The sequence below is a fragment of the Numenius arquata genome, chromosome 1 (genome assembly GCF_964106895.1).
Source record: "Numenius arquata chromosome 1, bNumArq3.hap1.1, whole genome shotgun sequence".
Taxonomy (NCBI): domain Eukaryota; kingdom Metazoa; phylum Chordata; class Aves; order Charadriiformes; family Scolopacidae; genus Numenius; species Numenius arquata.
The window spans coordinates 140722609-140750274 of NC_133576.1; the positions used below are offsets into that span (position 1 = coordinate 140722609).

Below are 27666 nucleotides of genomic sequence, written 5' to 3' on the forward strand. Positions count from 1 at the left end.
TTTTTGCGAAACACTTTAACACCAGCAATGAGCCAACTCCTAATGTCGATTCAACTCACTCCAACTCCAAGGATATTGTCTGGGCAGACCCAAGGCCAATGGTACAAAGTCCTTTCCAACTGAAAGTGGATGAAGACCTGCAGATGAGCCAAATAACAAAGCCCAGCCCTGATCTCCAGGGCCATTTGTAGATGTGGCACTTAGGGACATGGTTTAGAGGTGGACCTGGCAGTGTTAGGTTTATGGTTGGACTTTATGATCTTGAAGGTCTTTTCCAACCTAAACAATTCTATAATTCTACAACCTTCTTGAGGCATTCAAACACCCCAACCTTGGTGGTTGGGAGGACTTGGTCCTTGGGAGGACTTGGTCTTATGAGGGATGCGGGAGGAACAGGACTGAAATATCACAGGAAAAAACTGAGATCTTGTATGGTCCTTGTTTGATCCAATCCCTGCTGGCACCCTAATGCTTTCCTTCATCCCCCACAGAACAGGGGACCTATAGTCATCAGCAACCTTCATCCCACCCCTAACAGGGGATCCATAGTCATCAGCAACCTTCATCCCACTCCAAACAGAGGACCCATAGTCTTCAGCAACCTTCATCCCACTCCAAACAGGGGATCCATAGTCATCAGCAACCTTCATCCCACTCCAAACAGAGGACCAATAGTCATCAGCAACCTTCATCCCACTCCAAACAGGGGATCCATAGTCATCAGTGACCTTCATCCCACTCCAAATAGGGAACCCGTAGCCATCAGCAACCTTCATCCCACCCTGAACAGAGGACCCATAGTCATCAGTGAACAAGGGACCCATAGCCATCGGCTTTGGGCAGCTGTCCCAGGGACAGCACCAAAGTACCAGGCAGCTCTGGGAAGGGGACCATCTGTAAAAACTCCCCTCAATGGAGCAGATAAGGCCCAATCCACTTCTTGCCAATAGCCACCTCCAGCATTAGAGTTGCCCATAAAACTGATATATTTTTTACAAGCTGAGAAAACTGTGAGCATAAGACTGAATTAACCTACAGGTTGCTGTTTCTCTTGTAAGATGTTATAGGAATCTGGTTTTTGTTGTTTCTGCCGGTGGATCGGCACTGCCCATCTCCTGCCTTTCTGCAGAGTGGGGTCCTGCTCCCCATGCCACGTCCAGAGGTGCCAGATACAACCAGAAAAACCAAGGAGGTACGTCTCAAAGATCTCACAGGACAACCCCACCAGTTCCAGCCTGCTGAGACCAGCAAAGCAGGACCCCAGGAGTCAGGTCATCCTTTTGTACAGGGTTGTGATGTAAAAAGGGCTCACTATGAACGTGGTACAGGGACCAGACTGTCCTACAGCATTTCTCCATCACACGTGTTTCGTTCTGTCTCTCTTTTGAAGCAACAGAAGGTATAAAATCCAAGGTGATTCAGGCTGGAAAATATCCAGACGCTGTTATCATATAGAGCAGAACAGTAAAAATAGAGAGGAAAAAATGCTCGGTGACAGAAAGAAGAAACAAAATAAGCAGAGGAGTTACGAATTGGGAGGTAAAATTCTCTTTCCAGTGACCCACAGGTACACTAGCCCTAAAGTCTTCAGACTTCACTCAAATTGTCCCCATCTACACCACCACACACCAGCTACCATCTGGATTCTGGCTCTAAAAACAGTTTTGTATGAGAAATCCCAGAGATTTCAGCAAGATTGCTCTTCTGACAAAAAATACAGACACTTCTTTTATTTTTTTGAGAACTGGGCTTTAGGGGATAAACCCTCAGACATAAAGAGTTTATTAGCACTGGTCCTGCAGCCCTGACAACAGCAACCCTGATGCCAGCCCCGAGCCAAACCTGCAGCTCGAGCAGAGGTAAGATATTTCCTTCTCTCTTCACCCAGGAGCAGGGAGATAATTTTTATTCTTTTTTTTTTTTTTTTTTTTTTCCCCAGAGGCAAAGAGCAGAGCGTCGGTGTGAAAATCCCATCTGAGAGCTATAAATCTGTTCCCACGCAATGGCTCCCATCACCTGGGTTTTCTAAACGACGGGGCATCAAGGTCAGCAGGGAAATAAACCCCCCCAAATCGCTCCACTAGTTTAGCATTAGGGCCAGCGAGCAAATGGTACAACCAGCGGAATGAAAACCTGCCCACGCTCATCTGGCTGTGCCTGCCCCGCGCTGACCTTAATAAAACAGAGAACTTCCAATAAATTCAAGGGATGATATTCAGGAAATATGGAGGAAGCTGACATGGATTGACTTCAGAGGGTCACTTTTCTTAAGTAATTGACGAAGTGCAGATTATTTCCTTCAAAAAAAAAAAAACCAAAACAACCCCACAACCCTGACCGGTAACCTCCGCAAGCCCAGCTGATTCCCTTCAGCACAAAGAGCCTCTTCATTTCTAAACAAGCTAATTTTCCAGCTCAAGATCACCCTGTACAAACATGCATCTGATTTTAATTGCTCAGACCCTGGCCCCCAGCAGCGCCGGCCCATCCTCGGTGGGACAGGGAAGGCAGCCTGGCTCTGATATTGTCACCAGCCTTGAAAGAGGGGGGCTGAGGAGGTTTTGAGGGATGAAGAGCCACCAGTGCTGCTGGGGGTCTGGTTCCTGCTCTGACCTGGAAGCTGAGCGAGAGCAGTTGGATGCACCCAAACTGCAAAACCCCTCTAAGTGGGGGAGCTCTTTACCTTCCCATGGCTCTGCTCCAGGCTCACAGCTTGAACCCCTCTTTCCTGCCTGGTTTTGGGCTCTGATGAGGTTTTGGCCTCTGTTTCCCACTGCCCAGAAGAGCCCTAAAGCCACACAACAATGAGAGCTACCAACCCCAGATGCTTTGACCAGCATGAGATGGAGGGGGTAGTCTGGATGTGGTGGCATCTGTTGTGAGCAGACCAAGAAGAGATCTGCAGACCTAATTAAACCAAACAGTTCATCTAAGTTGCATCTTGAGGGCTTGTCTAGGAGGTAGCACAAAGAGGAACATCCCTTTTTCTTACCAACTTTGCAACCCCTTGCATTGCCCATTGGTAGGACATATGTTTGTACAAGTAGAGGAACCCCCATCCAAGCAGGAGACAGGGGAGACACACACTTACGTTTGATGAACTTGGTTAGAGAGAGGTTTTGGACGTCTTCAGACCTCGACCTGAGCTGGCTGAGCACATCTTCCCTCTTCTTGCTGTCACTCTCCTTCCCACTCACCACCTGGGGACAGAACGAGAGGTTGTCACTGCACCAACCATGCCAAAGTTACCACTTAACTCCCTTTTTCTCTTCCAAGTCAGGACAGACAGCAGCCCGACCTTCCTGCAGACGGAGTTTGCAGCGTTTCTGGGCTTGGCCAGCACTGTCCATGTCCAGCGTGGGATGTGAAGCCACCACCAGGAAGCATCCTCCCACCCTCGGCTGCTGCTCTGTGTCCACATTGTTGTGTTTCTGATGGGGCTGAGAGCATCCACACTGTGTTACAGGGGTAAGAGCCAGCTTCCCTGCCTTTCCCAACAGTAATGACTCACTCTTCATAAATATCGAGCCAGGACGCTACCCAGGTACAGCACACCGTGTGCTCAGCTCACGTGAATATGGAAATTCAGGACTTTGCATTGGGAAAAATTGATACCCTTGGGGAGATACTTTTCTTCCCCAGAGGGTCCATTTTGCCCTACGAGTGGGGGATGCAGGCACAGGAACCCAAGGAGGGATGCAGGTAAACCTCTACCCAGAGCAGGTTTGGACACCAGGTTTGGAAGGAGGATGAGGAAATTCCATCTCAACATGAAGAGGAACTTCTTTCCTGTGAGGGTGGCAGAGCCCTGGAAGAGGCTGCCCAGAGAGGTGGTGGAGTCTCCTTCTCTGGAGAGATTCAAACCCAACCTGGACACATTCCTGTGCAACCTGCTCTGGGTGGACCTGCTCTGGCAGGGGGTTGGACTGGGTGGGTCTCCAGAGGTCCCTGCCAACCCCATATCATTCTGTGATGAGCATTCTCCATGTGTGCCATAACAAGCATCTGTGCAGGTGCCTTTGCCCTGCAAGGAGAGCAAGCAGCAAATGCAGGAGGAAAAGGTCCAGGTAAAGATAGGGTTTGGGATGGAGGCAAAATATTTTTCACCTCCTAAGCCAAGAGGCGCTGACCCAGAGCCACCTGGAGCAGGGGGACAAGAGGACAGCCACAGACCCCTCACCTTTCCCAGTCCCTTCCCACTCTTCTGCTCCTGGAAACCTCAGCCAAACTCAATTAAAAAAATACATTTTTTTTTTTAGCCACATCTTTCCCACTGAATAGCAGCAGTATGAAAGGAACATGATCTTTAAGGTCCCTTCCAACCCAAACCATTCTATCATTCGATATGATTCCATGACATCCTTTCCACTCCTAATCCATGGAAGAGGAGAGATCCTGCAGATCCCCTCTTTATTCCTTCTCTATTCAGGGAAACAAACATTCTGCAGCTGGAAATCAGATGGGTCCAGGTGTCCCTGCTTAATTTAGCCTCAGCTGGTGCTTACAGTTCTGTAGGACATTAATCCATGTGCTCACAGGACCTGTGTCATCATGCTGCCACCACTCACTGCTAGTAGAAGAGGAACAGTGGAAGGTCCAGTCCAACATCTCAGGTCCATCAGGAGGGATGGGGAGGGACTCTTGATGAGGGAGGGGAGCCATAGGAGGAGGGGGAAGGGTTTGACACTGCAAGAGGGGAGATGGAGATGAGATCTGGGGAAGAACTTTGCTGTGAGGGTGGTGAGAGTGTGGCCCAGGTTGCCCAGAGAAGCTGTGGCTGCCCCATCCCTGGAGGGGTTCAAGGCCAGGTTGGAGGGGGCTTGGAGCAACCTGCTCTGGTGGGAGGTGTCCCTGGATGGAACTGGATGGTCTTTGGAGTCCCTCCCAATCCAAACCATTCCATGATTCTGTGATCCCAACCTCATTAGATGACTGCACACCCAAGGCAAGTGTCCAACATCCCATCGGCAAGCGGGAGGCCAAGGGAGGGGAGGATATCTTGGATGTGCATCCCATCCCCTGTTCTGCAGCATTTAGGGGAATCACTGGAAAGGAAGGCATTAATTAGATGAGATGTGCTACTCTACATGCGTGACAGCAGAAAGCCTTCAGCGGGAGTGCGGTTTTCATGGAAAACCACAGCATATTTTTAGCCAGCAGGACAGAGCCAGCGGCCCCGGCTCCGACATCCCAACATCAGCTCAGCCACGGCGCTGCTGCAGCTCTCGGCACAAGTTTAATATGAGTCAGACAAACGAGTTCATTCGCCAGAAATTAGATGTTCTTAATTCACAGGGAGAACCGGAGAGGCTAAAATGATCTCTTTCCCTTTCAACTCAAGACGGATTATTAAACATCGGAGAGGCCAAAATGTCCCACGCTGCCAATGCCACATTCCCTTTTTGAAGCGCCGCTACAAGGCAGCAGCAATAAAACTCCTTTCATGGCTTTTATTGGTAGAGCTCGGGGCTTAATACATTTTTCAAATGTAAAGATAAAATCCAGTTTCCTTTGGTTTTTCAATTAGGTTACGAGGTCTCTTCTCCCTGCTCTAAAACGGCAGTGTTTTCCAAAAATATGTTAAAGCTGTTACTGACTGTGGCTTTCTCAGCATCCAGCTGTTTGTACTTCAGAGAGCTAACAGTCTGCCAGCCACTGTCTGCGCATCCAAAAAAAAAAAACCTAAATAAAAAAAAAGCCCCAAATTGCCCCAGATTCCCCAGTCTGGGATGCCTCTTCATGAGTATGATCCTTGCATGTGGGACATCTGCTGGCTCGGCACCCCCTCGAGGAGCAGCTGTACATGAAGCAGAGCCCTCAAGGAGGAGGAAAACTCCTCTTCCCACACTGGTTTGGCCCCATGAAATATATATATATATATATATATTTTGCTGCCTGAAAGGACCGAGAAAAGCATTTTCCTCTGGGATGAAGCAGGGATGTTCACATGCTGGGAAAGCAGGCTTTGGAGGGACTGGCACTAATCATAGAATTGAATAAAAACACAGAATCATGGAATGGTTTAGATTCGAAGGGACCTTAAAGCCCATACAGTTCCATCCGTGGACACCTCCCACCAGACCAGGTTGCTCCAAGCCCCCTCCAACCTGACCTTGAACCCCTCCAGGGATGGGGCAGCCACAGCTTCTCTGGGCAACCTGGGCCAGGCTCTCACCACCCTTAGAGTGAAAAAATTTCTTCCTGAAAGAAAGGAAGAGCATCCCTAACCTGACTTCAACCTGGGGAAAGCCCCTGTTTCCCTGCACAGACATGAATAAATCAGATTTGACTGCACAGGGCTGAGACCTGGACTCGCTTTGCAGGCAACCGAAGGCAACTTGCCTGCGAGCCGGGCTCCTGCCTTCACTCGCCCCCTCTTGCACCTGCAAAAGGGCAGCCAGAGGTGCTGGGAGTCTGGCTTTATTCAAATACACCACTGGAAAAAATGGGATACATGATCTGCTCTGTTACAGAGAGGTTTTCCTTGCTTAATTTGAAGCTTCTGCAGAGTTTCCCTCTGGCTGTGCAGAACCCGGTGCTCCCGGCTCCGTGAAAAATAAGGTCAAAGAAGCTATTTCCGTGTTAAACAAACAAACTGTAAAACCTCATAGCTCGGAGAAAAAAAAAAAAAAGAGAATTATTTTCCTCCTGACAAGGTCAGGCTCCCTACAAACACTTCATTATGCCTCTTCCAGTGAGTGTGGGTCCCACTGGGGACCCTGTTTCCTCGAGTGCTAAAATAACCAGCCGACGGGCACCTTGCTCATGCGAAATGGGATGATTATTTTTAGCCACTGTTTGTGCCTGTCTTTAAAGCTCCCTGGGGAAAATCTCAGCGTAGAGACCAGCCCTTTCCCGTAAAACATGCCGGTGGCACAACCACACCTTGCCCCCCAGTTGCTCCCCAAATAATGCTCTGTATTTTCAGACTTTGCTGGTGCTTTAAGAGGTTTAATGAGGCAGCCTCAAGAGCATCGCATCCCCAGGAGGGAAAGTTTCCAAAGAAAGTCTTAGATTTCCCCCTCCCCTGCTTTTTAACCTTTCCCTACTAACTGGTAACCCAAATTGGAGCAGGCGTTTCAGAGAGCTCCCCATCGGTTATTTTCATTTCAGCTTTTTCGCCTGCCCTGGGAGCACACCGGGGTCACTGCTGGATAAACGTGGGAGGGTTTGTACAAACGCTGGCCATCTGTCCCGAGACAGAAACCGGAGAAGTTATTTTTCACTTCCCCAGTGCCGTTGCACAATGTCTCTGCCTGCACAGAAAGGCCCAGTCACTGCCCCATCGTCGTCCCACCACACCGGACCTGAGGTGCCGACCGGGAGCCCTGGGGACAACCCCAGACAGATCTGACAGCTCTTTGCACCCTGCAAAAACCTTCTACGGGTTGGGAAGTCCCCAAGGACCCCAATGCAGGGCAGGAGGCTCCTTGCAGGCTTGGAAATGCTGGTGCAATCCCATGATCCCCATCCCTGGAAGTGCTCAAGGCCAGGTTGGATGGGGCTTTGAGCAACCTGGTCTGGTGGGAGGTGTCCCTGCTCATGGCAGGGGTTTGGAACTCAATGATCTTTAAGGCCCCTTCCAACCCAAACCATTCTATGATTCTATGATGTAGCCAAGAGCAGCACTAGCATTCATGGAGCATCCTCAGGGCAAGGCAGGAAGGTTCCTGGTTGCATTTGACATGCAGGAGCTTCTCCTCATCACAAACCTCTTTCTATGAGACCTGAGGGACAGGCGTTGCCAGGACCTTGCCAGGCAATGCCACCTCCAGCAGGAAAGGCAATGTCCAAATGTTTGAGATGATCTTGATGATCTTTAAAGGTCCCTTCTAACCCAAACCATTCCATGATTCTATCATAGAATCACAGAATCATGGAATGGTTTGGAAAAGAAAGGTGGGAATTGTCCATACAGAGCGAGATGGGATAGCGTGAAGGAAAAGGTTGGCTTTAAGTCCAGATGGAGAGCAGTGACAAGTGGTGTCCCTCAAGGGTCCGTCCTGGGACCAGTACTGTTTAACATTTTTATCAAAGACATAGACAGAGGGATTGAGAGCACCATCAGCAAGTTTGCAGATGACACCAAGCTGTGTGGTGTTGTCGATACACCGGAGGGATGGGATGTCATTCAGAGGGACCTGGACAGGCTGGAGAGGTGGGCCCAGGTGAACCTCATGAGGTTCAACAAAAGCAAGTGCAGGATTCTGCACCTGGGAAGAAACAATCCTCAGTATAAATACAGACTGGGGGATGAGGTATTAGAAAGCAGCCCTGAGGAAAGGGACTTGGGGGTGCTGATGGACGAGAAGCTGGACATGAGCAGGCAATGTGCTCTCGCAGCCCAGAAGGCCAATCACATCCTGGGCTGCATCAAAAGAAGTGTTGCCAGCAGATCCAGAGAGGGGATTCTGCCACTTTACTCTGGTGAGACCTCACCTGGAGCACTGTGTGCAGGTCTGGAGCCCTCAATATAGAAAGGACATGGACCTGATGGAGCGGGTCCAGAGGAGGGCCACCAAAATGGTCAGGGGGCTGGAGCACCTCTCCTATGAGGACAGGCTGAGGGAGCTGGGGTTGTTCAGCTTGGAGAAAAGGAAGCTCCGGGGAGACCTCATAGCGGCCTTCCAGTACCTGAGGGGGGCTACAGGAAGGCTGGGGAGAGTCTGTTTACAAAGGCCTGCAGTGACAGGACGAGGGGCAATGGTTTTAAGTTGGAGAAGGGGAGATTTAGATTGGATATTAGGAAAAAGTTCTTTACCATGAGGGTGGTGGAACACTGGAACAGGTTGCCCAGGGAGGTGGTTGAGGCCCCTTCCCTTGAGATATTCAAGGTGAAGCTTGACGAGGCCCTGGGCAACCTGGTCTAGTTGGGGGTGTCCCTGCTGACTGTGGGGAGGTTGGACTAGATGACCTTTGGAGGTCCCTTCCGGCCTGAACCAATCTAAGAATCTATGAATCTATGAAAAGCTAGGCACATGGAGGGCTGAAATAACAAACTGCACTGAACTTAGTGGAAAGGGCAGAGCTGTGCACTTGGGGTTTAAAAATAATGTCTGCTGCACAGCAGGAAGTGCTGGAAATGAGAGGAGGAGAATGACAAATAGCTCCAGATCTATCTCTCCATAAACCTATGGTGCAATTGTGGAAGGGGTAGGTGAGGAAGAACTGAGGACATTGTTTCCAGGAGAGCTGGGGAAGTGCAGACCCTGCTACACCACCATTGGAGACCAGATCCAGACCAGTAAAGCACTGGGAAAAACAACTTGTGCCTGGGTTGGGTGAAGAACGGAGCTTCTGGGATGGAGAAGACCTCTGGCAGCAGAAGGTTAGCCAGCGTCCCTCACCCAGCGAAAAGAAGGCTTTCTATAATGAGGCCAATATGCAATGAGTAGGGAAAAAATAATTAATCAGGATTAGGGGCAAAATAATAAACTAAAGGCTAAAACGTAGACTGGAGATTAGACACCATGCTTTGCAACATGCAGTAAATTTCTGAAACCATCTACTGCTGAGGTTTGGGAAGAAAACACTGATGAGATGAACTGACCACAGAATGGTTGAGGTTGGAAGGGACCTTTCAGATCATCGAGTCCAACCATCACTGACAAAACCACCACTGACCCATGTCCCTCAGCACCATGTTGACCGGCTTTTAAATCCCTCCAGGGATGGTGACTCCATCACTGCCCTGGGCAGCCTCTGCCAAGGCTTCACAACCCTCTCCAGGAAGAAATTGTTCCCAAGCTCCATCCTAAACCTCCCCTGGAGCAACTTGAGGCCATTTGCTCTTGTCCCATGGCCTGTTCCTTGGGAGAAGAGACCAACCCCGCCCTGGCTACACCCTCCTTTCAGGGAGTTGTAGAGAGCGAGAAGGTCTCCCCTCAGCCTCCTTTTCTCCAGGCTGAACACCCCCAGCTCCCTCAGCAGCTCCTCACAAGACTTGTGCTCCAGACCCCTCACCAGCTCCGTTGCCCTTCTCTGGACACGCTCCAGCCCCTCATTGTCTTTCCTGTCAGGAGGGGCCCAAAACTGGACCGAGCCCTCGAGGTGGATGCTTTATATCCAGAGGGGATTGCATAACAGCGAATCGGAGCCACCAGGGCTTGGATACCACTGTGACACGTAGACCTGCTTCCCATAAAATCCATCCGAGCTTTCTCACGAAGCATCTGTTTGCAGATGACATGTGCTGACACCATGGGAGAGGCTTTTTTTTTCAGGGCAAAGAGGAAGTGTCACTCACCCCCTTGGGAGCTGTTTGGTTCTACGTGACTTCGGAGTGTCACAGGATGAAATTTCAACCGGACAAGACAGATCTTGCTCAGGAGAAATGCTGAGCAAAAGCGATGCTCCTCCTTTTGTTTCAGGTGCTCCCCAGAGCACCTTTCCCCTTTTCAAACCCTTTCCATGTCACCCGCGGAGCCGGAGGGGCTGGGGACGTGCTTCAGCGGCTGCAGTGCAACAGCCGGTAGGACGGCAGGACAGACAGGCAGACAGACACTGTGCCCAAGGAAAAGCACAAGGGAAAGCCTTCAGCAGACAGAATACAACCGCCTGGGTTGGGATATGATAACATTGCCAGGGGTAGATGGTAAAACATGAGCTAAACTTTGGCTACTCGGCAACTGGAAAACAGGTAGTTCCCTAGAATCCAGGACACGACTCCGAGAAATGTTTCAGACTCACGGAGGCAGGATTAAACTGGAATTATTGGGAAAAAAAAAACCAAACAAACTGGTCTTGACTGGAAACAGGTTGTCCAGTAACAGCCTTATCCCCCTGAGATCCCCCCTTTATAACTTTGCTGTGACCGTCCCTCAAATAGGACTATTCAGGATACTTTGGTGCAAGAAACTTACCGACAAGTTTCAAAGCAGAGAAATAAAAGTGTTCTGGGTCTGGAGTGATTGATTTATGAAAAAAGATCAAAAGAGCGAACTCTTATTATCATTAATGTTAACATTAAGTGCACGAGTCATTCCAGGAACGTCAAAGAAAGAGGCTATTAAATAAAGGTAAAGCTGGAACGCGGTTGTAGAGTAAATAATCTAGATCTGTCTTGGCTGATGGGAAGAGGCAAATAAGTCTCCAAATAGATCGAGGGCTGTGCTGTATTGTTTGTTGGATGATGTCCATTGAGGAGGATGGTCTTTGGTCTGGAGAAACCACCAAGGGCTCAGGAAAAGCAGATTAAGGTAGGATGAGAATGAAAGAAGAGAAATATTGTCTTCGGCAGTGAGAAGGACTGAGCCACGGGCCAATCTTTGCTACGGGGATCTTGTTTGGTGGACTCTGCAGCGGGAAAATGTACCCACAGCTCAGTGTGGACATGTTATTCCCAGGCAGCCTCATCATCTGCTGAGACACGCGGGGTCCCAGGGGTCTGCAGACAGCAAGTGGCACAAGGACAGCTTGGCCTGGGGCACCTGAAATTCCTTTGGGGCCTCCAGAAATGAAGCCCAGAGCTGGTGGTGCAGAAACAGGTCTGTGCTTTTCCCACGTGTTATTATGGCTGCCGTGCCTGAGGGTGTTTGCTGGGGGTAAGATGTTGTGCTGAGGATTTACAAACATGGAGGAAAGCCCAGCTGATGCCTTCAAAAGATTGAAGCTTGTGGTTGCTCTGCTACTGATGCCTTTTTTCCTGCTTTGGACAGGCAGAAACCCTGAAACCGAAGGCAGCCAAGGAAATGCCGACCGTCTTTGAAGCTGCAGCTGTATTTAGACAAGGTTGACCCAGAGGTTATCACAATGTCCGTTCTTCTTGATCTGCTGGTCTGTAAACCCCTGTGTTGACCCCATCCCTCCCTTCCTCTCTACAATGTGTTGGGAAGGGGCTTTGTGCTGCAGAGCTACCACGGGGATCCCAACTTTCCTCGCTGCAACACGACATCTCCATCCCAAACCAGAGCCAAGCCCAAGAAGAAACGTCAGCTCTGCTCTGTGCAGTGAGAGAAAAACCTAGAAGCACCCCTAAAACCACAGCATGAGCCACCGTGGTGTTGGGGACCTACCAGGAAAGGGTCAGCTAAGGCAGAGGAAGGCAAAAGCGGGGTCAGCACTGAGCTTTGTGGCTGGAAACACACATTTCCTTCCTGCTTTTGCACGTCTCACCAGCTCTCCCCATCCAACCCATGCAGGGTTTTGCAATACATCCCTGGCTGATGCTTTTCTGGAGGGGAACCACGGTTCACACAAGCTCAACAGCGGTAATTCAGTGGCCTTAGAGATGCTGCTGCCTCCAGCTCACTCTGGAGAAGAAAAAGGGCTGCCTTTCATCTGCCATGAAGATAATCAGAGGGATGGAGCACCTCCCCTATGAAGACAGGCTGAGAGAGCTGGGGTTGTTCAGCCTGGAGAAGAGAAGGCTCCGGGGACACCTCATAGCAGCCTTCCAATATCTGAAGGGAGCCTCCAGGAGAGCCGGAGAGGGACTCTTTGTCAGGAGATGGAGTGACAGGACAAGGGGTAATGGTTTTAAATTGGAAGAGGGGAGATTTAGATGAGATATTAGGAGGGAATTCTTTCCTGTGAGGGTGGTGAAGCACTGGAACAGGTTGCCCAGGGAAGTTGTAGATGCCCCATCCCTGGAAGTGTTTAAGGCCAGGCTGGATGGGGCTTTGAGCAACCTGCTCTAGTGGAGGTGTCCCTGCCCATGGCAGGGGGGTTGGAACTCCATGATCTTTAAGGTCCCTTCCAACTCTAACCTTTCTATGATTCATGATGGGAAAGCAGTCATGCTTATACCCTTGGCCAAACACTGATTTACTCAAGTGAAAGTAGCAAGAGAAAGTGATTTATAATTAACTTTTTTCCACTATACCTACAGAAAATCACCCATGATAATGCAGATTTTCTTATGATGCTTGGAGTGCTCCCACAGCAGACAGATGTTTTACCCGGAACAGCATCTGGTAAAGTTTCTAAAGAGGATTTTTTTTTTTAATTTAAGCAGGGCCCATTGCTGCTGGTGGTGGTGGTGGTGGTGACACCCTCATGGGACGGGCACAAGCTGGTTCTGCTGGCCCTGGTGTCTCCCATCCTTTTTCCATCCCTTAGATTATTTTTCTATTATTATTTGTTTTACAGCAAACAGTTTTCAAAAGCTTTCTGGGGGAAATGGGGAGAAATTCAGGAAGATCTGGGCTGGAAAGGGATCAATGGGTGCTCAGCCAAGTGGGAGCATTCCCTACAGATACCAGCCATGATTCGGAGAATGAATGGTTAAAGGTCGTTAAAGGGCGGTGGCATACTTCTCTAAACAGCTCGACGGAGTAAGTAAAGGGTGGCCTAGCTGTCTCTGAGCGGTGGCAGCAGTGGTAATAAACATCCAAGAGGCCCATAAGTTCACCCTAGGCCAGAAAATCACAGTTATGGTATCACACACTGTCTCAGCGGTACTGGAAGTAAAAGGGGGGCATTGGCTTTCACCTCAGAGATTTCTTAAGTACCGGGCTATCCTGATAGAGCAAGATGATGTAGAAATACCAGTAACTAATATTGCCAATCCAGCCTCTTTCCTCAGCGGAACCGAAGGAAAATCGGTGACCCATGACTGCTTGGAAACAATCGAGGCTGTGTACTCCAGTTGACCAGACCTGAAAGAAGAACCGTTGGAAGATGCAGAGGATTCCTGGTTCACTGACGGGAGCAGCTTCATTCAACAGGGGATACGCAAAGCTGGCTATGCGGTAACCACCACAGAGAAGGTAATAGAGTCCAAAGCCCTGGCCCCAAATACATCAGCCCAAAAGTCTGAGATAATAGCACTAACCCGAGCGCTGGAATTAGCCAAAGGAAAATGAATAAATATCTGAACAGACTCTAAATATGCTTTTGGGGTGGTGCATGCTCACGGGGCGGTCTAGAGAGAAAGAGGACTCTTATCTACACAAGGGAAACACATAAAACATGCTGAAGAAATTCTCAAGCTCTTAGATGCAGTATTAGTGCCTACCAAAGTGGCTATCATGCACTGCAAAGCTCACCAAAAAGGGAACACCGCTCCGGAACTGGGCAACACACTGGCGGACCGAGAAGCCAAAAGAGCAGCAGAGATGAGTAATGCAGAATCTTTTACAGATTCACCACTGAAGCCAAAGTGGGAAGGTCCCTTCCAGGTACTGCTGACCACTCACACAGCCATAAAGATTAAGGAACAAGCCGCTTGGATCCATTGGACTCGAGTCAAGAGAGCTCCAGAACCCCAATCAACGCAGGCCGGACCCCTGAAACTTCGCCTCCAACGGAAAGATGGACACTAATGACATTAATAGTCGTCAACATGCCAGGACTTTGTATTTCAGGGGGAGGGACATGGGATATGAGTACATATTCACAAAATCTGGAAACATTAGTAAGGGCTACTAATCTGTCAGATTGTTGGGTATGTACTACCCTACCCAAAGGAGAAATGAAATTGCCTCTATATGGGGTGGCAGCAAGCAATTGGAACTGTGCCAACGGAACCTCGCCCAAATTTTGGGCAAGAGGGGGAAATGAGTTGAACAGGTATTGTGAGTACGATGATAATATCTACCCCTTAGGACCCAGATTTGATTTACAAGTGTTGAAAGAAGAGCTTGTTGTGTTAATTAGCAGTAACAATTGTACCTGGGAACACGGGAATATAGACGCAGGGGGCCGGTGAATAAGACAATAGCCTGGGGATGGAGCAAGTTCATAGCTAAAACTCAGATTTTGCATCAGACTGTGCAAGATGACACCACATTCGAGTTTTCAGACCTTTGGGAAAAGTTAACCTCGTGGTTACCTAACCTGGCTTGGCTTAAACAACTGTTTATCCTTCTAGTAGCAATACTTGTGTTAGGAATCTTAGTGTGTGCATTAGCTAGATGTCTTATGTGTTGTACCAGGGGGGCCAAAGACGAATACATTCAATGGAAGAAGCATCAGCTCTGTGAACGAGTGGAGTCAGGGAAGTATTTTAGAAATCAGATGGAGAAGGAAAGTGTGTTATAGGCAATTGTAAAAGAATCTACAAAGGTGAAAGAAAAGGGGGGACTTGATTCATAGAATGAATGGTTAAAGGTCGTTAGTGTAGATTTAGTACAGCTTGGCAAAGAACAGAGCTCGGAGCACAGGAGCCCAGCATTCCAAGATAAGGAACTGGCCTTGTGTATAAGATAGCAGGAACAGCCTGCAAGCGAAGGAGGAACCCAATTGTCTGGGTAAAGTGTCCATCTGGTCGGGACCAGTTTCACGGTTTGGGGCCCAGCCAGCCCAGCATTCTAAGCCAAAGGTAAAAGTACACGGTGAAGAAGACTATGAGCCTTCCTCCAGAAGACCCCGGCCCACGACCACTGGGCGACAGTACGCATGCGGCAAGGGGAGGAGACTTACGATAATGAGTTCCTAGAAATAATTAGAATAGTAATGCCTTTTCTTAGAACTAATTATAATAACCCAGCCCACATTAATGAATACGTATGCTTTTTATCATAAATAGATGCTTGTTTTACGAGCCAGTGTGCAAGTTAGGAAGAGAAATCCCCCTTGCACCCGGCGCCGCAATAAACATACCTGCTTTATAACTCTATTCGAGTTGTAGGGTTTGTTTCCATGCGTCAGCCAGCAGAGCAGGGTGAAACCTTCCTGCTGCTTCTTTAAAATCAATATCAATATCAATACCAATCCCTCCTTAAACTCCTCAAACCTGCTGTGACTGACCAGAGTGCAGCACTTGCAAAAAAAAAAAAAAAAGTACGGTTGTTGTAGTTTGAAGTACATTATTTTCTCTCAAGGAGCCATTTATGAAATTAATATTGCCTTCAGCCCTAATAAAGAAGGTTTCCCCGAAGATGTAGTGTGCCAGTCTTGCACACCGAGCAGGTTCTGCTGATATAGATCATCCATAATGACTTTAAAGTCAACCAAGCTTTGGGAGGATAAATCAGCCGCATTGCATTCAGTATGGCCCTCGCTGAGCATTTTCCACCCCATTACCCCGTGGGACCACAGCACCTTTGCCAGCCTCTCAGCTTATAAAACCCTGGAGTAGACCATTATGTCCCCAGAAGAGCAACTGGTACGCCTGGTCACATTTTCCCAGGCAGGTGAAGCCCAAGCCTCCCTAAGAATCACTCATTCCTGTGGAAATTCAGGCAGTGGCAGGCAGACCGAAGAATTATTACACACCAGACGCTGCAGGGACTTGTTTAGACAAGAAAGTTTCGACGCTGCCCCAGAGTGAAAGGCAATTAGGCAGGCTAGAGTACGGCCGAGACACTGAGATGAGCACAATTTCACCCACTTAAGCGCATCCTGGTGACTTCAGTAACGCTCAAAACCATAGCGTGGTGCCTCCTCTAAAAGAACAAGTTGTTTTGGTATTATTCCTCCCCACACCCCAGTTGCCAGAAAAGTGGAACCCGCAGCCAGTGAAGCGCTCGGGAATCTCGTGAGCTGTTTCACGCCTTGGCCGGAGCACTGAGGCACTCGGGAGGGCTTCGGAGAAGTTAAAAAAAACCTTGGTAGCAAACACGGAGCAAAGTAGGGTCCAACCAGCGAGCTCCGGTGAGAGCCAGGGACGAGCATCCCTCGAGCAAACTGCAGGGAGGCAGATGTTGGCTTGCAATAATGACTTCAGGTTGCTAAAAGGTTTTTTCCCTGCCAGGCAGCTCTGAGGGCTTCACAGAGCCAGGGGTCAGGGACTGAGAAGTGTCTAAAATCCCTTTTTGGCCAGCAAAGAGGTCTCGGTGAAATGAGGTGGTGGGTGATGCATCCTGGGGTGCATCAGGAGGAGTGTGACCAGCAGGTCGAGAGACGTCATCCTCCCCCTCTGCTCTGCCCTGGGGAGGCCCCATCTGGAACACTGGGTCCAGTTCTGGGCTCCCCAGTTCCAGAAGGACAGGGAACTGCTGGAGAGGGTACAGCAGAGGGCTACAAAGAGGATGAGGGGCCTGGAGCATCTCTCTTAACGAGGAAAGGCTGAGGGACTTGGGTCTTCTTAGTCTGGAGAAGAAAAGACTGAGGGGGGATCTGATCAATGCCTATAAATACGTAAAGGGTGGGTGTCAGGAGGATGGGGCCAGTCTTTTTTCAGTAGTGCCCAGGGACAGGACAAGAGGAAATGGGCACAAACTTGAATATAAGAAGTTCCATCTAAACATGAGGAGGAACTTCTTTCCTGTGAGGGTGGCAGAGCCCTGGAAGAGGCTGCCCAGAGAGGTGGGGGAGTCTCCTCCTCTGGAGACATTCAAAACCCACCTGGATATGTTCCTGTGGGACCTGCTCTGGGTGGACCTGCTCTGGCAGGGAGGTTGGACTAGATGATCTCCAGAGGTCCCTTCCAACCCCATGTGATTTTGTGATCCTGTGAAGCTGGATGCTGGAGCAGAATCTAACCCTCTTCTGGAGAGCGAGAATGGGCTTCTGTGGTGGAAACAACACAACCTGCCTTCCAGCCTCAGTATTCCCAACACTCCCAAGCTACAAACAACTTCTAAGGAAAGGCTCCTGATGCAATATCCGTATTTCCAAGGAACTTGAACTGATTTCCTCATTGGGCGCATGTGGCTGCTCTTCAAGGAAACCAAGTGCCATCAGCGCAGCATCTCACACCACCTCCCAAAAGAGATGGTAGAATGGTTTATGCTGGAAGGGACCTTAAAGACCATCTAGTTTGAGATGCAGCAGGAGTAGGAATGTTGCTTCCTTAGGGAAGACAAGGAGTCCCACCTCCAGGTGAGCCAGGAGGAAGTCTATGAGAAGGACCTCAATCCACACAGGGCTTACCCAGTGCTATATGTTCCTCTGCAGAGGAACCAACATACAGGTGCTGCTTCAGTGCCCCACCAAGGAAATTATCACATCCATTAAGCTGCTTGCACCATGTTGGGTTTCACTAAGCATCTCCCAAGAGCTTCTGACACAGGAGATGAGAGCAAACCACTGCTCACACCTGACTTTGGGATGCAGCTATAAACTGCATGACCACTTCCACAGTGGTGCTTCCCAGCATCCCAACACTGGAGAAAAGGGAGGAATAGTGCATTTGCCTGCAATGCCAAAAAGGTAATCTTGCAGCACCTCTCTCTCTCTCCTACCTCTTTTGGCATTTCCCGTGGGAAGAAGAAATAAGGCACTGCAGATATGGCCACCAGACTGGCTGCCACCAGGAAACCAAGCCACCAGGCGCCAACCCACCGGGGGTCTTTGTTCGTGAGCTGGACGTCGTCTGCAAGACAAATGGAGAAATGGGCATTACATCAAAGGTGAGCGGAGGGACCCCAGTGCACCAAAGGGATGGTGATGAATCACAAAATCACAGAATGATATGGGGTTGGAAGGGACCACTGGAGACCACCCAGTCCAATCCCCTGCCAGAGCAGAGTCATGCAGAGCAGGTTGCACAGGGACATATCCAGGTGGGTTTTGAATGTCTCTAGAGAAGGAGACTCCACCACCTCTCTGGGCAGCCTCTTCCAGGGCTCTGCCACCCTCAGAGGAAAGAAGTTCCTCCTCATGTTTAGATGGAACTTCTTATATTCAAGTTTGTGCCCATTTCCTCTTGTCCTGTCCCTGGGCACTACTGAAAAAAGACTGGCCCCATCCTCCTGACACCCACCCTTTAACTATTTGATGAGATTTGATATGATTGATGTGATCCCCCCTCAGTCTTCTCTTCTTCAGACTAAACAGACCCAAGTCCCTCAGCCTTTCCTCATAAGAGAGATGTTCTAGCTTCCTCATCATCTTTGTAGCTCTTTGCTGTACCCTCTCCAGCAGTGACCAGTTATCCCAGGAGTGACCCCAGTCATCCCAGACATCAGCATGCACCAAAGTGGTGGCTTCCAACCTGGTGATCATCAGTTTTGGGGTCTGAGCAGCATTTGCACCTGACTCATCCCATGGTGCTAAATCACATTTCGTTCTTCGTTATCACCAGGGTGTCTAAAAACCGACTCAACCCTTTCGATGGAGGCAACTGGGACAGGGACGTACTAGAACTGGAAAGGCAAAGGAAAGCATTCCCATGACAGCTTTTTCAGAGAAGGGATACCCATATTGTGAAAAAGCTTGGAAGTACTTATTCAAGGGGATTAAGCCATAGAATCATAGAATGGTTAGAGTTGGAAGGGACCTTAAAGATCATCAAGTTCCAACCCTCTGCCAGGGGCAGGGACACCTCTCACTAGAGCAGGTTGATCAAAGCCCCATCCAGCCATGATGTCTGTCAAGACAGAAGGAAAAATCCTTTCTTAAAATTATAATGGAGTTAAGTCCAATCAACTTTCTGCATCCAAGAGCGCTGGTTTAGTTGTCTACAGTCTGGCTGCCCGCACAAGGACTCCCTGTTCACAGCAGGACTTGGACCCTGGAGCTCTGCCCACCGGTCTGGTCCATCAGCCAGTGCCTGGTTTGCAGCTTGACCAATGGAAGCCAATCTTAAAAAAATGTTTTAATAGAGTTTATATCCCTTTCTCCCGACCACCTTCCTTCAGTTCATAGAGTCATAGAATGGTTTGGGTGGGAAGGCACCCTAAAGACTGTCCAGGACTTTAATCACAAGTGCTTTAATCACACAGCTCAAGAGAAGACATTTGAAAAGGAAATTGCTTTCATGCTCCTTTCTTGCCCTATCCAGCATTTCTCTTCTACTGGTTTTCACCTTCCTCCCAACCTACCCTTCCCCCTGCTTCTTCACATCTCACGGTCCTGGTACCCATTCTCCATTCCTTCTCTCTTACTTCTCCCCTCCATCTTTCTCTTTCGTGTTTCTCTCTGGGTTTTGCTTATCCTCCACATCCCCACCCTTCCCCGGTGCTGGCAAAATTCTGCCACTGCTGTTGCTGGCATATGGCAGAAAAATTGTAGGAGGATGAAAATCAGATTCAGATGGGAATCTCTCTCTAACCAGACCTGGCAGCAGCCCAGGGGTGAGGGATCCCCAGGTCTGAAGGGGGAGAAAGGGCTGATTGAAATAGGGCAGCCATGGGGCCAGATTTAACCCTGCAGATGTGTGTGTGACACGGAGATGGGTGGGAAGGACTTGCTTATTTGGGCCATCCACCCCAGCACTGATTGGACTAGTCCCAGAGCATCTCCAGGTGATGGAAGTGATAAAGGGAGCCAGCCCTGCAGGTTGCACTCTTATCCCTTGGAGGTCGGGATGCTCAGACAGGGGCTGGGGGTTGGGATGCCCAGAGAGGGGCCAGACCACTGCAGGCTCAATAAATGGGATGTGAAGGGTGATGGGTGGCTCTCCGAGGGCACCTTCACTCACCTCTGTCGACTTTGTCGATGTCGACGTAAAAACGCAGCATGGCAGAGCCCAGCATGAAGGCCACCCCCGGCCCGATGATGGTCACAGAGAACAAGATGCCTGCAGAGGGGAGAGAGGGGCATGAAGGGACCACAGGGGGACAGGAGGTACCTGAGACGGACTGCGATGAACCAGGGTCCACCCCATCTGCCTCCAGCACAGGTTATTTCCCTGGCAGCTTCCTTATCTCCCACCTTTCAAAGGATAACAACCCCATGCTTTCTACACTCCCTTGGCAGGAAAGGTGTTGCAAAATTCAGATCTTTCCTGCCACTTTTCTTCAACCTTTCTAGAAAGACTTGAAACACACCCAGGAACATGGTGTGCCCCTTGGCATAAAAAATCCAGGAAATGCCAAGTTTTTTTACAAGGTTAAGGAGATAAAAGTTATCAGCAAACTCTCCCATGGGAATTACTGATAAAAAAATTAAACACATGTAAAAGTCTACTCTTATCTTACAGGGGATCCTTTTAAATATGGTGCAGAGGTTTGGAACATCTACCAGAGCAAAATTTGATACGGTACTTCCAGTCTTTTGGCAGTAACGACCTGGCTTTGAGCCACCCTTGCTGTCCCATTAAATTAAAAAAGCCATCACAGATATACAGCTGGAAAAGGGCTAGAAGGACCCACAAGGACCATCTTGTCCATCCCACCACCCTGGGACATCCCTTTTTTAGGTGTATACCCAAGCTGTTCTCTGCTGAAGGATACTTGCCCACCAGCCAGATGGTTGATCTTGCTTTTTTTGAGTCCATCCTATAATTTTCCCTATATCTAAACAATGTCTTTGTTGCCACATCTTCAGCCTATAGCTGTCCCCCACAAACACGGAGGTCGGATTATTCCTCTTCTCCTTATTAAAGCCTTTTTGGAGGAGGACACGGTTATTATCTCAGGCCAAAAATCCCAGCATCTCCCCTAAATTGTGTTTTCCAGCACTCCTGGGCTGTCTCCTGTCTGTCCAAGCTTGAAGCGGATAAACTATTTTTGCAGAAACCTTCCTAGCACTGGGAATAGCAGAAGGGCTATAGCAAGCTCTCCTCTCATTAATGCCAATTAGTACTGTCTGGTCTTGTTATAGAGGGCTAATTCTCCTCTTTCCTCAGCCTTACCTAAATAGAGGGGTGAGTTCCTCTCACTAGCGAAGTCGTCGATGTAGGAGATCCCGAAGGGCTGGATGGGGACCCCGCCGATGCCCAGCAGCACCTGGGCAATGAACATGACGAGGAGGACCTCGTGGTTCTCCCTGGCAGCATGGGGGGTGCAGCCAGCGTCGCTGAGGTTTCCCCGGGAACTCCCAACCCCGGGCTGGCACAGGTCGGTAGTGTTGCTGAAGATGCCTGTGATGACAAGGGCAGCAGGTTTAAGGAGCTGGGTCTGGAGAAAGAGCTTCCCTAAGACTTCAATGACCCTAAGCTTTGATGCTCCGAGGGCTGGAGCCCCTCTGCTGTGAGGACAGGCTGAGAGAGTTGGGGGGGTTCATCCTGGAGAAGAGAAGGCTCTGGGGAGACCTTAGGGCCCCTTCCAGTCCCTAAAGGGGGGGGCTCCAGGAAAGCTGGGGAGGGACTCTTGATGAGGGAGGGGAACCATAGGAGGAGGGGGGACAGTTTTAAACTGAAAGAGGGGAGATTGAGATGAGATCTCAGGCAGAAATTCTTTGCTGTGAAGGTGGTGAGAGCCTGGCCCAGGTTGCCCAGAGAAGCTGTGGCTGCCCCATCCCTGGAGGGGTTCAAGGCCAGGTTGGAGGGGGCTTGGAGCAACCTGGTCTGATGGGAGGTGTCCCTGTTCAGGGCAGGGGGTGGGACTGGATGATCTTTAAGGTCCTTTCCAACCGAAAACATTCTATGATTCACTGGTTCTAAAACAGCAGCAAACACGTAGGTATGCACTCAGTAGATGTCAAGTGGGAAACATTGGTGGAAGAAAATGCAAAGAAAGCGCAAAGATTACTGTGCGGATGTTCACAGAGAGGTGGATGCACGTGCCACGAAAAGCCACCTCTGTGGAAAAAGCAGAGCTGAGATCCCTTCCCGGACCTTTGATGGATCTTGCAATAAAGGTAAGCGAGCAAAACTGCAGATTTCGTGAAACACTAACTCTTTCTACTCAGGAAATGAGAACTTGTTTTACGAAGCTGCCAAAGTGCTGACTCTAGCATCCTTGTCTTCCTTAAAATGCAGGGGGAAGGGGGAGGGTGTTTATAGCGGGGTTTCCATGGTTATGCCTTAAATCATATGCAACTCCGAGGGCTCGACACAGGGCCACCTGCACCAGGCACTCCTGAAAGGCATGGCTAATTGTTTCCAAACTGTCATTAGCACCTGAACCCTGTTTGCATCCGTGAATTATTCACCTACTAAATCTTCCTTCAGTGGCTGCAGCTGAGCGAACCAGCTGCTCTCTCTCTGCTGAGCCAGAGAAAAGCTGTTTAGTGGAGGTTTCTAAATGATTTCCTGGAGCTTCCTGGTAGGATCTGGGAGGGTAACAAGAAAGTGGGTTTCTCCTTTCTTTCTTTTCTCATCCCTTCACCTTCTTTCCAGAAGAAAATCCCGAACCCACCCTGACCTCCTCCTCCACGAGTGATTTACGCCTGCATGTTTCTTTAACAAGAGGTTGATTTTTCTGGTGGGGTCTAAAATCTCAAAGCACTCCCTCAAAAGACAACTCAGCTGGACAGGGGAAGATGGGTGAGGTGCCCCACAAGCAGGAGAAGTTAGGTGGGAAACCAATGCTCCCTCACTGCAATCAACAGCATTTCATCCCCAAAGCTGCTCCCATTTCACCCCAAAGCTGGATTGAGTCCAGCTCCTTCCATACCTCTTGTTTCCTTCCTGTAAAGGGTTTCAGAGTTCATGAGACCTTATCTTATCTACGCTATGAAAATAAGTGCGGAGTTCATGTGCATGAGGGCAACTTGCCTGAATTTACAGAAGATGAGAGCTCCAATGGTTGGAGAAAACCTTCATGCTACCTGGTCTTTGCTGCATAGATGTGCAGAAGACAAGGGGAATCAGAGGCACAGCCTATGTTTAGGTGGGTTTCGTGCCCTTTCCTGTGGTTCCAGCTGGTTCCCTGGCTCTACTTCCCACCATCAGCTGTTGCCACTCAGGATTGAGATGACTTCATTCTCAGAAAAGCTAAAATTCCTTGAGGACAAACCTACAGCTTGCAGCTCCCAAACCCTCAAGGGAAGGTAATTTCCTTTTTCTGCCCCAAAAGGCATGAAATGAGTTCCTAGATACCTACTGGCAACAGACTGGTCATACTCGTAGGGTCCAGTTATGAAGTGGGGGAGAGACATGAGGAACCCAGCCAAGGAGACGAGGATGGCACCACAGCCGATGAACCGGGGTCTGTGCACTCGGCTCCCAAAGTAACTTATGAAGACGATCAGCAACGTGTTTCCAACCTGCAGCGGGACACACAGACCAAGAGGTCCCACAAGGGAAGGACGAGAGCATGGGAAGAGCGTTGGCCAGTTGGCCAGGCAGACTAGGAGTATCAAGCTGGTTCTCACCTCATTGAAGGAAGCTAGCAGCCCTGATGTCTGGCTGGAGAGGCCGTATCGTCTCTCGATGGTTGAAATGGAGCTCTTCAGATAGCCGGAGACCAGGAGCTGGGAGAGCTGCAGGAGCCCATGGCAGAAAACGAAAAACTGCCAACACAAAAAGAGAGCATCCAGCATGATTACTGCAAGCACGGGAAGGACATGGACCTGTTGGAGCGGGGCCAGAGGAGGCATGGAGATGCTGGGAGGGCTGGAGCCCCTCTGCTGTGAGGACAGGCTGAGAGAGTTGGGGGGGTTCAGTCTGGAGAAGAGAAGGCTCCGGGGAGACCTTCAAGCCCCTTCCAGGCCCTAAAGGGGCTCCAGGAAAGCTGGGGAGGGACTCTTGATGAGGGAAAGGAGCCATAGGAGGAGGGGGAAGGGTTTGAGACTGAAAGAGGGGAGATGCAGATGAGATGTGGGGAAGAACTTCTTTGCTGTGAGGGTGGCGAGAGCCTGGCCCAGGTTGCCCCGAGAAGCTGTGGCTGCCCCATCCCTGGAGGGGTTCAAGGCCAGGTTGGATGGGGCTTGGAGCAACCTGGTCTGGTGGGAGGTGTCCCTGCCCAGGGCAGGAGGGTGGGACTGGATGGTCTTTGGGGTGCCTTCCAATCCAAACCATTCTATGATTCTATGGTAAACTGCAACATAACAAATGGCATCTCCCACACAAAGGCACGATTACTGAACGTGAATCTTTGACCATGAGCCTTTGATATACTGCCCTTGCTCCTGCCATTAGTGGTTGTCTGAAGTTAGGTCGGGGACATTAAGTAGTCCTCTGCCAAAAATGACAATAGGGTTAGTATTTGCAAGCAGAGTGTAGCTTCTCCTGCTTAAAGTGGCTTTGGACAAGCAGATCGCTTCAGATGGGTCACTGCTAGTTTGTGTTGGCCTGGACCCCGAGATCCAGCAGCAGAAGTAGGAAGGTTGCACAATCTTCCTGCTCCCGTCCAGCCCGAGGCAGGCAGCCATCCCCACTACCGGCAGGAGTTCTTTTGGGACAGGAATGAGCCCTTTCAAACACAGCAACAAACAGCTTCCTTAGAGAAAGTCAGGAGAAGGTCAGGGAGGATAATTCAGACTTTCCATTTTCCTTTCCTTCTTGAGAAGCCCTGGATGTTAAGGACATGTCTCCTTTGGGAAAATGTGATGGTTCTTTCCCACTTCCAGAAGGAAACCTTGTCAAAGACAGTCATCTCCCAGAAAATCATCTGACCTCATCTCCTCCAGAGCTTGGTGCTCGACTGCCAGAGCAAACATATGGCTTGATCTGCCCCACCTTTACTGAGGGCAGCCTCCCTCTTCCTGCTCCTCACCCAGAAGAATTTCATAAGTGCTGAAAGAACTGTCCCAGAAGGGACGGACTTCACCACCCCTCAACCCACAGCTCTGCAAAGTACTCAGCAAAGGAGAGGAGCTGGCAAGCCACCTCCTTCCCTGCTGCCACGTGGCTCTCCACAGGCATCCTTCCAGTCCCCAAATTAGTTAAAATAAACTAACCAATGCAAACAGTGGCATGCCCTGAGGGGATGGACCACTCATCTCACTGAATGATAGGTTCAATAACCCTGGGTCCTTGCAGAGCTGCTGCCCTCGGCCTTGGATGCTGCCCAAAGCCGTTGGCAGCTCTTTTCCCAGTCGCTTTCCCATTGCTCCGGCTCTGCGTGTTTTGCAGCCAGCTCACACCAGGCAGGAGTCTCGCCTGGAGGAGATGCTCAGCCTGGCCTGGACCTCTGCTATGTCTCGTTCTGATCCAGGGCTGAAGCGGGGTCACTGCTAAACTGGACTGCTCTGTAAGCAGAGGGACTCTTTACAGCACAAAAAGGAGGAAAAAAAAGAGGACGGTCCAAGCCCCCTCAGCTCCCTGAGAGCTAGAGCACCATGGAATGGGTACCACCACCAAAAGCGATGCGTTGGCACCATGCAAAACAGGAGGCAATCCAGGACCTTCCCCCTTCCCAGGCTCATGTCACCGCTGTGTTTGGACTAGGAAAATGTCACCCAGCCAAAGGAAAGCTTTCCCAGAGTCAGCTGTGCTGAAACTCCTCCGTTCCTGCACAATGTGCTAGCTATGTCCGGGCACTGTTTCCTGGATCCATGAGTTCAGATGGAAATGTTGAAGCCAGATTCATTTTTTCCAGGCATCCATAACACATGGCCCCAACTGGGTATCCAAATCCAGGACCTTCACGTCATGTTGGCAGTCGCCTACCACTGCCCCACATCCTCTTCAGCCCGGGAGGTCAAAAAGGGTTGGGAATCCGGGATTTTATTCTAAATTCTATGGGCAGACGAAAGAACTGAAAAGAGAGATGACCCAGCAAAGGACTTGCAGTGGTTTGGTGTCAGCACCGGGCAAGGACCCCAGTTCTTCTGGCTCCAGGGGCTGCTTGCTGGTTAGCCATCAGGTCACAGCACGGCTGGTGATCTGCCAGGAAAAGAAGGAACAGCCTCATGGACTTTAGATCTGCTGGAAAGATATATAACCCTGTTTGTCTCTGGCTGCACATACGACACTGCTTTTCGTCCTGCAGCAAAAATCAGCTTGTTTACATTTCTGTATCTGATCGAGACATCTGGCTCTCTAACTTGTATGGTCTGGAAAGATGCTCTTCACGCCTGGAAGGAGACACCATGAGAGACACCAGCCTGACCCTCGTGAACAGAGGGAGAGATTCCCCTGAGGACCGACTGCTGCCGAGGATAAGCTCAGCTCTGCTCGAGAGGCACAGGGCATAAATGCCGATAACATCTCCAAGTTGCCAGAGGTCGTATGGACACGGCCACCAATGTACTCTTCTCCTACCTTGGGAGATCTCAGCAGGGCTAACCCTGGAGAGAAAGCCTTTCCTCTATATCCTCACCTGCCAGCAGAGCCTGCTTCTTCGTGCTCCCAGCAAAGGGAGGGAGAAGCGGCAGACAGCAGTGCTGCTGACAGTGTTAAGAATGAAGGCAACACACTAAAATCAAATTATATTTGCTTATCGGCTCCCAGGAAACAGACCTCCCAACCTTTTCTGTCCTCTCAAAGTACAGGCTTTGTTTACAAGCCTTACATTACAAGCCTAACGTGGGCTTGAAAGAGGGGTGTGACGCTAAGAACCACGATTCAAGTCTCCTGCAAGCCTGGTTTTGGTTGAATCCCAAAGGTTGAGTCTGTACCTGTAAATGAAACAGGCTGGGGGGGCACCCTCTGATGCCAAGGCCAGTGGGAAGAGAATAACCTGCATCCATCCTACCAAACTCATTGAGCCTTCAAAATAGGGCGGCTTCACCCAAAACGCTTGCTGGGAATGGTCTCCAGACCTCAATTCCTCAGTTTTTCGGAAAAGTAGTAGCTGAACAAGCCATGGAGTAGGTGATCATTTGGAGGTGCAGCCAGATGAGCTGTAACGCTGAGGTCTGCTCAGGTTCTCGGTGTGCAAAAAGCTTCCTCCATCCCAGGAGCAGTTGATCTGGGGACCGGTGTTGACGTGTCCGGTCATGCTCCTCCAGCCCATGCTGGGGTGAGGGTGCAGGGCAGGCTCCGTCCTGCCTCTGGGATGTGGCCAAGAACGCAGACACAACCATGCCCATCACAAGAAGGTTTTGGTTTTCTTCTAGCAAGCCACTGCTTGCAGCTCTGGTCAGCCAGACTAAAACCCTACGTTGGAAGAAGGATCCTGCACTTTCTGCAGCCCTCAGACCAGCCACCGCCTGTGTCCTCCCACATCTGCTCTGGTTTGGAAGCCCAGGGCTTGCAGGGGATGAAGATCCAGACTTGGAGTGAAGAGACCTCCTTCACTGAAATCCGTGGTGCACTTTTATAGGCTTCTCTTTCCCTTTTCTGCA

General features: G+C 49.9%; 1 protein-coding gene across 1 annotated transcript in view; it reads right to left on the reverse strand.

Moving 5' to 3' along the window:
* The window catches only part of SLCO2B1 (solute carrier organic anion transporter family member 2B1), a 71586-nt gene that overhangs the window by 18276 nt on the left and 25644 nt on the right, over positions 1 to 27666 (reverse strand). The window contains exons 3-8 of the mRNA XM_074147471.1: positions 23809 to 23946; positions 23538 to 23700; positions 21404 to 21631; positions 20249 to 20347; positions 18069 to 18199; positions 3092 to 3200 (exon numbers count right to left, since the gene is read on the reverse strand). Coding sequence (XP_074003572.1) covers positions 3092 to 3200; positions 18069 to 18199; positions 20249 to 20347; positions 21404 to 21631; positions 23538 to 23700; positions 23809 to 23946 — 868 coding nt within the window. The remainder of the gene's footprint in view (positions 1 to 3091; positions 3201 to 18068; positions 18200 to 20248; positions 20348 to 21403; positions 21632 to 23537; positions 23701 to 23808; positions 23947 to 27666) is intronic.